This window comes from Delphinus delphis, chromosome 3 (assembly GCF_949987515.2).
Source record: "Delphinus delphis chromosome 3, mDelDel1.2, whole genome shotgun sequence".
Lineage (NCBI taxonomy): Eukaryota > Metazoa > Chordata > Mammalia > Artiodactyla > Delphinidae > Delphinus > Delphinus delphis.
The window spans coordinates 53,826,731-53,841,623 of NC_082685.1; the positions used below are offsets into that span (position 1 = coordinate 53,826,731).

General features: G+C 43.4%; 1 protein-coding gene across 3 annotated transcripts in view; it reads right to left on the reverse strand.

The window, feature by feature from the left end:
* Nucleotides 1-14,893, reverse strand: part of ARHGAP26 (Rho GTPase activating protein 26) — a 478,823-nt gene that overhangs the window by 76,864 nt on the left and 387,066 nt on the right. For all 3 annotated transcript variants that reach the window (XM_060008623.1, XM_060008625.1, XM_060008624.1), the window contains exon 19: nt 5,108-5,246. In XM_060008623.1, coding sequence (XP_059864606.1) covers nt 5,108-5,246 — 139 coding nt within the window. The remainder of the gene's footprint in view (nt 1-5,107; nt 5,247-14,893) is intronic.

The following is a 14,893-nucleotide window of genomic DNA, read 5'->3' on the forward strand; positions in this document are numbered from 1 at the left end:
TGTATCTTTCAACAAGCTCCTTACATGATTCTAATGCACACCCAAGTCTAAGAACCACACTTCCAAGAAACATATTTTAACACCTTGGGACAGGTATACTTTGGAGATATTTTGGGTTTGGTTCCAGACCACTGCAATAAAGCAACTATTGCAATAAGGCAAGTCACATGAATTTTTGGGTTTCCCAGCGCATATAAAAGTTATGTTCACCCTACACTGTTGTCTATTAAGTATGTAATAGCACTATGTCTAAAACAACAATATACACACTTTAATTACAAAAAACTTTATTGCCAAAAAAAGCTAACCATCATCTGACATCGCAGTGTTGCCACAAACCTTCAATTTGTGGAAAGCGCAGTATCTGCGAAGTGCAATAAAGCAAAGTGCAATAAAAAGGGGTATGCCTGTGTTAAGTACTAAAAATTCGGGACAAAATAAGTGATACGTGTCACCCTGCAACCTTTTGGAAGAAATCTTAAAAAGTACAAGACCTGGGTGCTTGGTTCCCTCTAATCCTCTGGCTCTACCTTCTGCAGTTGCCTGGAAAAAGTATAGCTTTCACCTAGACATACCAGTCCAATCTCTGCTGCATGATGTATCTGCGTGTTAACTTGGAGATTAAACAGTAATCTCCTTTGCTACCATTCATCTGGCAGCACAGTCGAAAAACCTCCTTCCATCTGTTCTAAAGTGATCACAAACGAGAGTGACTGCCTTGGCCCAGCATATTAAGTGACTGCTGAATGCACACTGCTTGCTGCAGAGCTGGGGTGACATGGGGGGGTCATCGTGTGGCTGCTGCTTGCCACCGTATTGAGGAACCCATTCAATATGGTTCAACTGCCTCCGTGGCAACGCTGGACTCTGGGACAGATGGTTTTTATTGCTTCCTTAACTCAGTGTAGCAAGGTTTTCACTTCGGCAGCTCAAGAAGTGACAACATGGCATGGGGAAGGGGCATGACTTGGGTACAAATCCCTTCTCTGCCGTTCGCCAGCTGTGTGGCTGCTTAACCCTTCGAGCCCTGGTTTACTTGTTTGTAAAATGTGGATGATGAGAACCTACCTCATGGGGTGATTACCAAATATAAGGATGAGATGAGATAACACTGGGAAAAGGAAAAAGCCATCTGGAGAAGACTCCACTACCACTCTCAGATTAAAGTGGAGGAGTCTTACAGAGGTGCCTGGGCACACAACTGGTCTACCCACACGGAATGAAAAACTCCTTCTGGAAAATAAAACACACAGTGAGCATCAACTAACATGCCAGATACTTCCATGACAATCTGAGGCCAGAGTGTTGGCACAGATTCACTTCTAAGAGATAAGAATGGGCTCCAACTTCTGCACAGGGCAGGGGCACTGCAGCGAGGTGAAGGGGAAACGTGTGCTGGTGGGAAGCACCCAAGGGAACTACTCTGGGAGTTCTGGGCTCATCAAGCATGTCAACTAGGGGCTGAACAGAGGGCTGACCCATGGATCACAGAACAAATATTAAACTGCAAGTATGCCAATGAGGAGGAAAAACATAACTGAACTCAAAAGGGAGTAGGCACACAGACATAATAGGAAATGAGGTTCTGAGAGTATCATATGAAGTCTGAAGGTAGAAGAGAGGTACATGGAGATATTGTGTAGGTGTACGTGTTTGTGTGTGTGTGTGCGTGTGTTCTCACAGGTGCGATCCCTGTAACAAGATATCTACTCTGTGGCAAGAATCTGAAGAAAGGTAAGGTCATGTGAAACCTGGAGAGGTGTCACAACGAATCCAGAGTGCACAACGCGAAATCGACAGATGAATGGCGAGTGTCCACAGTGATATAAACAGCTAATGGACAACATCTGAACCCAGTTCCAGTTGAGCAGACAAAGGAATCTTGAGTTTGTGTGTTTAGGTTAAGAAGGAGGATCTGAGCCAGTCAGAAATTTAGAGCAAGCTCTGTGGACTCCAAACTGTGGTACGTATTCCACAGGTGGACACACAACAATTCTAAGGTCAAATGTGGATGAACATTTTTTAGCTGAACAGTTTCATATTTATTCTAATGTATATTAGAGAGTAATACAGTAAGACAATAAAATTCACGTTGTAGAAATTTTACTGAGTAGGATGAGGCCGTGTAAAGAAGTGAGCTGCTTTCAAATTGATTTATATAAATATATTAAACAAACAACAGTGCAAAAGTTATGTTTTTGTAGCCCAAAGAGTGAATGAAGGCCTATGTAAATGATTCAAGTTTGGGAAGTACTGAGCTAGGTATGGAAAGAGGCCTTAATCTGAAAAACATCACTGTATGGAAATACAGCATTTTTTTTCCCCCCACAAATTACCTGCAGTCTTCCCCAGCATTTTAACTCCAAAGAGTAAACTCAGTGAAGTGCTTTGATAGTCTTCTATCTTTGTCCATAGACCAAAGGGGAGGGTTTGTGTGTGAAAACAGTACACTGTGACCTGCTCATCTAACGGTGGCGAGTGGCTGCACCGCAACCTAGGAGGGGCGAGAGCTGGCAGAACCTTCCAGCTCCTGCTCCTATGGTGCCTTTCCAGGCCAGCCTGGACGTTACTCTAATTTCCCAGGAAAATAAGGGTTTCTAAAATCAACTCTAAAAAGTATATGTATACACGCACCCCTATGTGCTTTCCAATGAAAATGTTTCTGCGGAGAAAGGGAGGAAAGTTGAGCACCCCACAAATATCTGCGCATATGGAGATTCCAGCCCCATTTCCAGGGAGCGTCTCCTCGTGTTCAGAGGGAAGATGTAGTGCTTCACTGTCTTCCCGTCTCCCATCCTCCTGTCCCCTGTGTGCAGACAGGGACGGCTTGATCTGCAGCTTAGGCACGTCTGCTTTCACACATCCTTAACTTTCACCTGCTGCCTCGTGTGATAAAATTAATCTTGGGCAAGGATCTAATTGATTTTCTCCTAATCGCCATCTTCTTTCTTACATGCTCCCAGAATATGCTTTAAGACCTGATCCAGAGCTGCCTCTGTTTCCATCTAACCATAAACTCGGCACTATTTCAAGTCTTAGAGGAATTTACCAATATCGTCTGATCTGTCCTGATCTGCACTGTACATTGCTTAGTACAAAACCTTAGGTGACTGTGGCTGTCGTGGAAACACGAGAAGCATCTCACCCCACAGCTCGATGCTGTGTTTGTGGCAGATGTGGGTGAGGCCAGGCCTGTTCCAAGTGTTCTTTGTTACAGACCACAGCAAGAACGACCCCAGCCAGATACTTAAGGGAACACAGGCTATTGTTTGATGGGAAGCCAATCCCAGTATGGGTCAAAGCCCTAAAACTGTGCATATCTGCTGACCTAGAAATTCTTCCAGGAATTGATCATAAGGAAATCATCATGAATATGAACAGATTTAGCTATGAGGATGATTATAGTGGCTTTACTCATAAAAGCAACACATCTGAAACAACGTCAGTGGTTGCACCAACGTGCATATTATGGGATATGACGACCTCTTTAAAAGCAGTGACCTCCGAGGGTGGGGAAGATTTGTGTTCAGGAGTAATGATAAGGAAGGCCATTACTTCTGAACGACAAAGGGATAAAAAACATTTTCTGTAACAAAGATAGAGATGTCAATCCAGATATGGAGTCTCTTTTCTCTTCAAAGCAAAGAGGGTCATTTTTCTGATTTGTGCCTTTACTGTAACTCATAGAGAATATTATATATATTATATATATATACAATAAATATCATATTTATATAAATATATAAAAATAAACATATAAATACATAAAAATATAATAAGTATATAATAATAATAGCACCGCCACACCTCCCAGCATTTACTGAGAACCATCCGAAGTGCTTTATTCCTCACAACAAGCCTATAAGGAAACTGTTATCCCTGTTTTCCAGAAGAGGAGATTGAGGCCATGCAATGGCAGGTAACTGGCCCACGTCACACAGCCAGGGAGCAGCCAAGGAGGACTCTCACCCAGGCGCCCAGTGCCCATGAGTGCTTTCAACCACCGCGTTCTCCTGGCTCCCTGAATGCACGCATCTGAGAGCAGTTATCCTGCCGACTTACCATTACTATTCACTTGTCTACATCCTTTACTCAAATGTGAGCTCCTTACAGACGAGGTCACGTTTTTATACTCCCTGGTGTCTGCATGTGATTAAACAGGAACTAATAATAGTAGCAGCAGCTCTCCATCGATGGCCCTTGCCACGTCTAGGCCTCTGCCAGCTGCCTAGCTGCATAAGTTCATTGAATCCGCACCACTTCCCTGTGAGGTAGGCCCTATTATCCCTACTTTACAGACAAGTAAACTGAGGCTGAGAGAAGGTAGGAGGCTTGCCTGAATGCTGTCACGGGCACAGGGACCCAGGGCTGCCTGCCTTCGGGCGCAGCTGGGACCCTCGACTCCCACCCTCCACCCCTGGACTTCCTCATTACAAAGGCTGAAACCAGACTGGAGATTTGAGGGCCCAGTAACCCAGCTGCTGCAAAGCACTCAGAAATCCAGAGGTGAAAACAAGATTCGATACAGCTGTGGTGAGAACACTCTGCTACTTGCAACAAGGAGGGCAATGCTCTCCTATTAACCCGTGAATTAATTCCACACATTTACTAAGCAGCCACTGTGTGTCAGGCCCAGGAGAGGTGGCGGGGAAGGACGAGCAAGCCAAACAAGGCCCCTGTGCAGAGAGAGCCCCACTGCAGTGGGGCGTGTGACTCGCACAAATAAGCACCGAGTTACAACCCGAGAAAAGGAAGGGAAACTGGTTCTAGGGGAGCCGCTAACAACACACGGGCCGAACAAGCGACGCCTGAGCTTAGATCTGATCGTGCGGCTGGAGGAAAAGGGGCTCAGCTATCTGCCCACAGGGGACTGGGAAAGAGGATCCTGGGCGGCGTGGCCCTCCCTTTCATCCTCAGCACCCGCTTCCTGTCCTGTCGAGGTTACTCAGCCACGGAACCCGGGAGGGTACAATGGCCGATACAGTGTCCTCAAGGACACAAAAGGCAGCAACGCACACAGAGAGGCTGGAGGTGAGCACCCCGGGCAGCTGGGAGGAGGCCTGGATGTCCCCCGGGGACCATGCTGGCCCTGAGTAGTGGCACTCACGTTTCTCTGTTGACTGCATGGTGTGGAAGAGCGTCAGGGGCCTCTCGCTGCAGGATGGGGGCTTGGAGTCACTGCTCTTCTTCCGAGACAGGTGCAGCTGGGCATTGGTGAGGGGCGCGTCAGGCACGGTGTTAAATATCTGCAAAATAGTTTCATAAAAAGGTTACACGCTACTGTGAACTGGGGAGACAGCACAGGTCCAGACAAGTACGACCGAAAAGCCTGATGGAGTCTAAGAATCAGCAAGAAAAAGACTGAAAAAGACCACCAGGATTTGCTCAGGACTCTATTTTAAACATCTCTAGGAATTGGCACGAAACATCCTCCTTTGGAAGCGCATCCCGAGGTTCGGGAACCATTCACTTCCACTTCTCACCCCTTCTGCTGTCATTTCCACAGATCTGCTTTTTGTTGTTCTCTCTCTGGAGCCAATGGAAAGCTGCTGTGCTAAATGTAAGCCACTGTCTGCGAAGAGGGCTTAAAGTTCTTTGACCACCTTTGTCCAGAACGGATGAACTAAAACTACTTTACTTTTCCTCATTGGTTCTGTTTCCCAGTTCTTAACAACTGCTTCACAACTTTCTGAGGCTGTGAAACATGCATTGAAATAACATCCCCCCAAAGAAGCCCAGAACAGGGCAGCATCTTCTAGTCCTCAACCCCAGAGGGAGCACCTAGTTCAGCAGCTTTGTGTTATCTTTGATGCCGAGCATTCTTTTTCTTATTTAAAAGAGGGAAAAAAGGTTGTTTCCCCCAAATCTTGAAGATAGAAGTAACATACATACTACAAACAGTTTGGAAAATGTAGAAAAGCGTCAGGAAGAAAATAGAAAAATTCTCCCAATTCCACTGTTTGGAGGTAACCACTGTTAGCATTTGAGTTTTATTTTCATATGAGGTTTTTTCTTTTAAGCTTACATTGCAAAAAAAAAAAGTCTATGGTAAAAACTGAGAAGAAAATTACATAAAAATCATGAAAATGCTCATCTTTTTTCCTACAGATCCAAGTACGACAGAATTATTATAACAGCTACCACTTACATGGCGCTTACCATGATTACAGTCACTGCCACGCAAGGTCGGCTCCCTAGGGACCAGTCATTGCGTGTATTTTCCATGTAGCTCACTCAGTTCTGAGTGACCTTGAACTTCAAGTACTGTCCTCACCATTTATAATGAAGGACTGAGGCAGAGAGGTTAAGCTGCCACAATTACAGATACACTTACAGATGATAACATAGAAACCTATGTCCCTAGATTTTCTCAATTCCTTTTAAAATGCATATAATAACAACAACACTAATTCATTCAATCTAGAAAGATCTTTTCAGCATCTCCTTTATACCAGGCACTCTGGGTACAACAGTGCTTGAGGCCAACACGTCTCCTGTGGTTAGAGAATTTGCATCTAGTAGCTGTGATTTACTGAGTATCTACCACGTCAAGTGCTTTGTATGAGTTATCTCATTTAATGTTAAAGCACACTTCTCCATAATTGGAATTCTATTCTTTATACAGTTTTGTATCCTATACGTTTTCTCTAACATTATATTGTAACATTTCCCCCTTCATGAAGAAAATCTTTACACCTGATTCTTCCTGGTTGTATAACACACCCACTGTATTAAGATATCAATATTCATTGATCCACTCATTATCATCTCTTACTCTCTGGAGCTGGCCTCCTTCTGGATTTTCTCTTTCCCAACAATCACGAGTAATGAGAGCACAGTGGTGGCACCTCCACTCCCCTCACCTATGCGTGGCCCTAGACACATCAGAGTTTTTCTCATGGCTTTCTCTCCTTTGTGTGTGCATTTAAAAGCAGAACTCAGAAGCTGAGACATAGGAAGCAAAGTCATAAGAATGATAAGAATTTCAGCCAAAACAGCTGCTCTCCATGAGTTGGCAGGTCCTTGGGCTCCAATGATGCCAGCCAGCTGGTTCAGTCAGTCTTGCTCCCAAACACAGCTGTCTGAAAACAGCATTATCATATTTTCCCTAGGGGACTGAATTTTCAACAAAATAAATTGAATCACTACATAGCTGAGTTCAACTGGGGAGAGGATGTAAGGAGAGAAGGGGACCTAAAACAAAAACAACAAAAACCTCCTGGCTGGGCTTCCCAGGTGGTGTAGTGGTTGAGAGTCTGCCTGCCGATGCAGGGGACACGGGTTCGTGCCCCGGTCCAGGAGGATCCCACATGCCGCGGAGCGGCTGGGACCGTGAGCCATGACCGCTGAGCCTGCACGTCCAGAGCCTGTGCTCCACAACGGGAGAGGCCACAACAGTGAGAGGCCCGCGTACAACAAAAACAAAACAAAACAAAACAAAACCTTTTGGCTTCCAGAGGAGTGGGAACCCCTAAAAATAAGTACCAGTGTTACACATGTCACCAGGCTCCTTCTGAGCATCTTCAAGGGAAGAAAAGAGAAATTATGGTTGTTGTTGAGCTCAAGGACCACTAAGCTTCTCAGAAGCTCTCTCCCACTTTGTTCTGTCCTCCAACAATGCTGAGCCAGGGCTGCTCCTAAGTGACACCCCGTGCACCATTACCACTGGCACTTGCTCCTAGATAGGAGTGTTTGCCCCTGCCAGCCACTGTGCAAGGTACTTTACATGACTTATCTCTAAGTCAAAGGTACTAAGCAGGATGACCATTCCACAAGGAGAGATTTCCTAATGCCACATGGCTTAGCAGGAGAGGGGCTGGGATGGGACCCTAGGGCTGTAGTTTCTAACATCTCCACTCCCCACCTCTGCAGCGGTCCTCAGCATTCAGCTTGTCTTCTCCAGCTAATCTACACTACAGAAGCCAGTGCCCAAACCCACAAGTACAGATTTCAACAAATAATGATATCCCTTAGCACCCTTCTGCCTCTGGCCTTAAGTACAGCATGTTCGGCAATCCGAGCTAAAAAACATCTGGGAATGAATTCAGACACACTGATAGGTCCCCACCTCCTTATGTCTGGCCTCCAAATTTTTTCTTTTCCTTTTATTTTTCCTTTTTCATTTCTTTTCTCTTATTTTTTTAATACTTTTTATTGGAGTATAGTTTCTTTACAATGTTGTGTCAGTTTGTCTCTTTTCCTAAAGAGCTACTGAGAATGAGATCCTCACTCAACCACAATGTGAAGAAAGATAATGCACATGCATTTTCACTTCAACTGTCACCAGAAACGTGAGCATTTCTTCTTTCCTAAAAACTGTAGTACATGCTGGAGAAACAAAGAAGAGTGAGTCGTGAGGAAGGACCATGGATTTAGACAGATGCGTGGAAAATTGCTTTCAAAACAGTGTTTATACACGGGCAAACGGGAGGAGACACGGGAACACATGAGAATTACATTCTGCTCATTGGCTGCTTTCTCTAAAAGGAAAGCTACTGGAGCATACTAGAATCAGTTCTAGGAGATGGAGACTTTCACCATGGGCCAGAGCTACAGTCCTGAAGGCCAGCTCTCTGGGTCTCAGTGTGAACCAGGTCCAGGCTTTTGAAGAACTCCGAAGGGCTATTCTTGAGATCAAATGATGTGCAAGTGAGGCCTGCTGCGAAATGTGGAGTGCCAGACACAGGACTGTCACCACTATGATTACACATGGTTTTCCCAGGCACAAGAGCACCTCTACAAATCAGACCAAGTCAGAACAGAAGACACAGACCTTCACTAAGGAGTCTGGGCAATCATTCCCCAAATTACTTTTGTTCCTTTAACTCTGAAACTTGAATACATGCAAGTTGTTAAAAGGCTGCTCACTGCCTGGCTACCTTGTCAGCCAGGCCAAAAGATGTGCCTGTGAAAAAAGCTTGAGTTGAATTCTGATGAGAATCCAAACGCTTCACAGTTTTGCTGGTTGTTCCAATCCTATTTTGTTTGGAAGGGATGACTTCAAGAGAATCCCATGAAGTTTCCTTCGTTCTGTTGAGAAGAGTCACTGTACAAACGCCTCTGCTGAACGATGGAAGCATGAGCTCATGTAATCTCTGAGCAATGCATTTATGGAGCTCTACCATGTGTCTGGAATAATCTCATTTCACAGAGGCTTTCCAACTTAACACAAAAGGGGGGGATTTATTCTGTGCCCCAAGTGCCCCATTAATTCTGTTCAAACTTACAAACGAATTCTGACTTAGTCAGGAATGCCTTAGAAATAAAAGTTACAAGGAAGGCTGTAAGCCTTCTGGAAGCTACCGGGGAGTAAGATTGTAAAATAAAATAAAAATATGATTCTGGGGCTTCCCTGGTGGCGCAGTGGTTGAGAGTCCGCCTGCCGATGCAGGGGACAGGGGTTCGTGCCCCGGTCTGGGAAGATCCCACATGCCGCGGAGCGGCTGGGCCTGTGAGCCATGGCCGCTGAGCCTGCGCGTCCGGAGCCTGTGCTCCGCAACGGGAGAGGCCACAGCAGTGAGAGGCCCGCGTACTGCGCAAAGAAAAAAAAAAAAAAAAGATTCTGGATAACGCTCCCAAGTATCCCCAATTTCAAGCTTCCTGTAAGTGGAATTAGAATACCAAGCTGCTGCTTCTCCTTAAGCTGTGTGGCAGAGTGGTCAGGGGTGACTTGGCAGAGGCCGTCACATAGAACTGGGCTGAGTCCTGATCCAGCTGGTCAGTGGGCAGACCTACAGCTACACTGACTTCACCGTCAGAGACATTGGCATCACTGCCATGTCACGGATGTCACCTATATGTGGAATCTAAAAAAAAAAGGTACAAATGGACTTATTTATAAAACAGAAACAGAGTCAGAGATGTAGAAAACAAGCCTATGGTTACCAAGGGGGAAAGGGAGGGAGGGAAAAATTGGGAGATTGTGACTGACATAGACACACTACTATATATAAAATAGATAACTAATAAGAACCTACCTTATAGCACAGGGAACTCTGCTCGATACTCTGTAATGACCTATATGGGAAAAGAATCTAATATATGTATAACTGATTCACTTTGCTGTACAGCAGAAACTAACACAACATTGTAAATCAACTATACGCCAATAAAAATTAATTAAAAATAAACCTAAACACCATCCAAAAAAAGTATATATATATAGGAAAGGAATTTACAGTCATTATATGGGTATAAAGCAAATAGGTGTTGGAGCTATACAGACTTGGGTTCAACTCGGGCAAGAGCCTTAACCCCTCTGAGACTGTTTCCCTTGTGTAAATGGGGATCTAACACCTGTCTTGCAGGGATACTGAAAAGCTAATGCATATTAAATGCTGAGCACAGAACCTGACAGAGTGGGCTGGAGGTAGTGGTGGTATAAGTGACAATAAAAATATCCAAAGTTTATTGAGTGTTTATCATGCTGTTATTTACATGGATTATCTCAGGATTTTACTCTACTATTATTCTTGTCATCTTATAGGTGAGGAAACTGAGACGCATTGAGACTAACAGATTTGTTCAAGGTCACATAAATGAGTACAGCTGGACTGGGACTTAAGACAGCTTAGCTGGACTGTCTGGGTCTTAACCACCTGTGGCCTTTATACGTGTCAGTAATTTGAGAGACAGAGGACGAAATGCAAAGATCGTAAGTTCTGGAGTCTGATGGATCTGATTTTAGTCACTCACTAGTTCTGTGACTTTGAGCAAGTTATGTAACTCTGACCTTTAGCTGTCACATCTGTAAAAACTCCCGGGACTGAGGCGAGGACTGAAGCACCTAACACTGTTTGACACTCAGCGTTCAAAAGACATGATTGCATTAATAAAAAAGTATAAGAAGGGAAATAACTGGAGACTCAACAATGAATTATCTGCAGTCAGGACATGAAGATTTAATTTACAAGTGCAAATTTAATTACTGCTCTTTGTATAACATCGATCTCAACTGCTTACAACATTAGAATTTGCTGTTCTTTTCCCGTTGCATTGTCTACAAAATTCAAATTTCACTGGCCCCCCTCGGGCCCATCTTGACATTGAAGACCATTGACACTTGTGGAATTTATTCTTAGCCATGTCACATACACATTTTTATACCTTTTCCAATCCCATCTGTAACATGTTCCTGCAATTTACAAGGATTAGAAGCCTTCCCGTAACGTGTGTGGTATACTCTTTATTACGTGCTGTGATTTTTATGGGAGGAAAATTAGGTCATGATGAAGAGTTCCTGGTCTGTAACTGCAAAGTAGCTCTGAGACAATAAATCAATGACAGAGGCCTAGGATTACAAGGCAAAAGAGAAAGGCTTCTATAAGAGAAGAGACTAAGCATTTTCCTAAAACATAAATGTATCAGGGTTTCAAGTAACAAAAAATAATAACAAGTCATGGGCTTGGTTAGTCTGAGGAGTATCTGCTTTGGAGGTGGAGGATTAGGCCTACGGAGCATGGCTCACACACTGCCCACTCTTTCTATCCACAGGCTGTAGAACAGGACTGCTCAGGGCACGAGAAGCCATAAACCCAGCACCTTTCTGCTGGAAAGCCAGGCACGTCTTAGCAGGGCTCATTTAATATACCAGTTAAGAAGCCAAATTCAGAGGCTACAGACACAGAGAGGTTTTTTTTAAGGAGAGTTGGAAGTCCGATGTCCTGTTGATATCAGCATTTTGGCCCAGGGAACAACAATTCGGAAAGTAGTTTGAGTAGTTTTATTAAAAGTCCCTCAAAAGGAAACAATTCCATTTAGTAACTGGCAGTATATACAGTCAACCTGGGTAATCCATGGGATACTGTGATTTTCCTTATCTCCAGAAAGATTCTATTTCCTGTTTTCTTTGCTGACAGAGAGGAATGGATTAAAACATAACAAAACTCCACCCTTATTTGAGAACCATTAAAGGAGCTCACACAATGATTGGTTTATCTGGGGCTTTATTGGCTGGGGGTGGGGGTGCTGCAGAATACAGATGTTCAGATCCACAACCTTATGACACTAACGAAGAACTGTCTGCATGGCACTTGACACAGCAAATGGAAGAAAAGCCTGTGACAGAAGCATTCCAGCTGAGCATATAAGTAAATCTAGCTTATTTCTAAACCTAACATGGACAGGACCAAAAAGAATACACTCAGAAACCAATGTAAGGAAAGGTAACAGCAACAACAATAAATCAACGAACAGATGAAAAAAGCCATGGTCATGAGGCACAAGAGTAAAGTGTGCAGGCATTCTTCTTCATCACCATCATTATCATCACCATCACCATCATCATCAATTTTGCATATCAACAGCCGATTGAAATAACAAGGAAATGAAATACAACTGCCCAACACTTTGTCAGTTGCCAGAAACTGTTCAAATCAATTGCATTCTATTAATTGATGCACATTTTGTGTACAAACCCCAACACTGATACAATGGATTCCAAAGCCACCGACATCTTGGTAAAAGCAGATCAAGGCAGTTTGGTGGGCCCAAATCAACTCAAATCAAGACAACCTTGAAAGACACTACCATGTTAACAGGAACGCAAGTTTGCTTAGGACTCGCTGCTTACACTAGCTGTTAAGCAAGGACATCCATGGTTGCTCACTCTTCTCCTTGACATATAAGATTAAAAGTTAACATGTATTAAAAAGGGGCAAAAAAAAAAGGGGGCACTGATCTTTGGGCATTTCTAAGAATTAACAACTCAAAGATCACCACTCCTACCTCTTCCAAAGCCTACTGATGGACTGGAAAAAGAATCATGATAACTTATTTTGTAAAACATCAATAGCCATTCAAAGGAGCAATACTGATAAAAGCACACGGTGCATGGGCACATGTGCACACCCAGGTCCTGCTTCATGTGCAGAAACCCTTTTGAATGCCACAGCCAAAAGAAACATCGTGGACTGTTCAAAACAATCCTACTATTACATGTTGGAACTTAACAGCAAGATGTTAAGACATACACATAATCTGAGATTTCATGTTTAACCAAATCTATGAAAAGGTGGCAGTATGATTCTTGACAGGATTGTTTTTCCTAGACATTTAAATTTTTCAAAGTCATTGGCAAGCTAACCTTTAAAAAGAGAAATAAAAGGAAAACCTTGTAAGAAATTGCAGAATTTCTGGGCTTTTCGGTATCTTGAACAATGACAGCGTTCAGTATTTTGAAATCTTAACTAGATGCATATAAATATTGATAACTTCCACTATAACCCCAAGTATTGGGCTAATTGATGTTTTAAGGCTCAGGGTGACAAGGTGTGAGCTGGGTAAAGATTCTGTGCATATAGAAATGGTAACTTAAAATAATTATTACCCTGGGCTTCCCTGGTGGCGCAGTGGTTGAGAGTCTGCCTGCCAATGCAGGGGACACGGGTTCGAGCCCTGGTCTGGGAAGATCCCACGTGCCACGGAGCAAATGGGCCCGCGAGCCACAAATACTGAGCTCTGCGCGTCTGGAGCCTGTGCTCCGCAGCAAGAGAGGCCGCGACAGTGAGAGGCCCGCGCACCACGATGAAGAGCGGCCCCCGCTTGTCACAACTAGAGAAAGCCCTCGCATAGAAACGAAGACCCAACAGAGCCAAAAATAAATAAATGAATAAATAAATTTATAAAAAAAAATTATTACCGTAAAGCAAACAGAGAAAGAGCCAAAGTCTTTGCCCTCTGAACTTTTAACTCTGAAATCTGACTACAGATAAAAAGACTCAGACTCTCAAGTCTGTTCTTTAGCTTTCAGAGAATCCAGGTCAAGTCCAGGGTATGGAGCTGTTGATGGGAAATGATGCCATGAGCTACTATTTCCCTTTAGGAAGTCTGGCAAAAAGACCCAAATAAAAGCCATTAGGATCCTACTCTACCCTGTAATAAGTAAAGGCTGTAGGTCAAAGGTTACAGTCTCTGGGCAAGACTTTTAAAATATATAGCCACAAGCTTACTACAGTGTGGTAAACTCTATGGTTTTGTTTTTATTTAGTGAGTGATTCTGGTATCAGCAACCAGAGAACAACCTGGTTCACCTTCCAGGGATGTCCTTCTCAAGTGCTGATACAATCATTTTCCCTCACTACTTGGAATCCCCTGAGAGCTCCCATTTTTCAGAAGGAAATGCCAACCTTTTCCCATAGCTTTCAAGACCCTTGACAGAGAGGCTCAGTCCAATCTCTGGCATCATCTCTGACCACTTGCTAACATAACCCAAAGTTCTTTCACAACCATTTCGTTTTAATACACACGAGTTGATTGATGTTGATTAACTGATTAATGTTCCTCTGGAAGGCTGTCCCCCCATCTCCATTCTTGCTCTGCCTAGAAATTGTCTATTTATCTGTCAGAGCCAGGTACAAGCAGAATTAAATTATTTCTCCTCAGTGGTACCACACACTTTATTCATCTTACTGGATGCCACTTAGCACACTATATTATGGTTAGTTATATCCTGAGAAAACAGGAGGGCCTTGGAAAACACGGTCCTGTCTCATTTATCTTAGGTCAAGAGTAGGTGCTCAATAAATGCAGTCATTAGAGATTAACAAGAATAGATTTAATAGCTTGAGTTACGAAAGGAGTCCTAAGTTCAACCCTAGTTCTTCTCCTAACAAGCTGTTTTTTCAACTCTATGGACTTTAGGTTCAAAATTTGTAAAATAGAGCTAAAAATACTGACCTTACAGTGTTGCTGTGAAAAATAAATGATATGATGAATAAAAGGCTGCTTAGCACAATGCCTTGGGGACAATAAGCTGTAAGTAAAAGTTAACTATTACTATCATTAGTTTTAGTACTGCTGGACTATGTACATTAAAAAGACCCATTACCTTCAACTGAGTAAATAAATCAGTCTGTATTAGCAACATGGAAAAAGAAGAATTATCAGGAGCCCC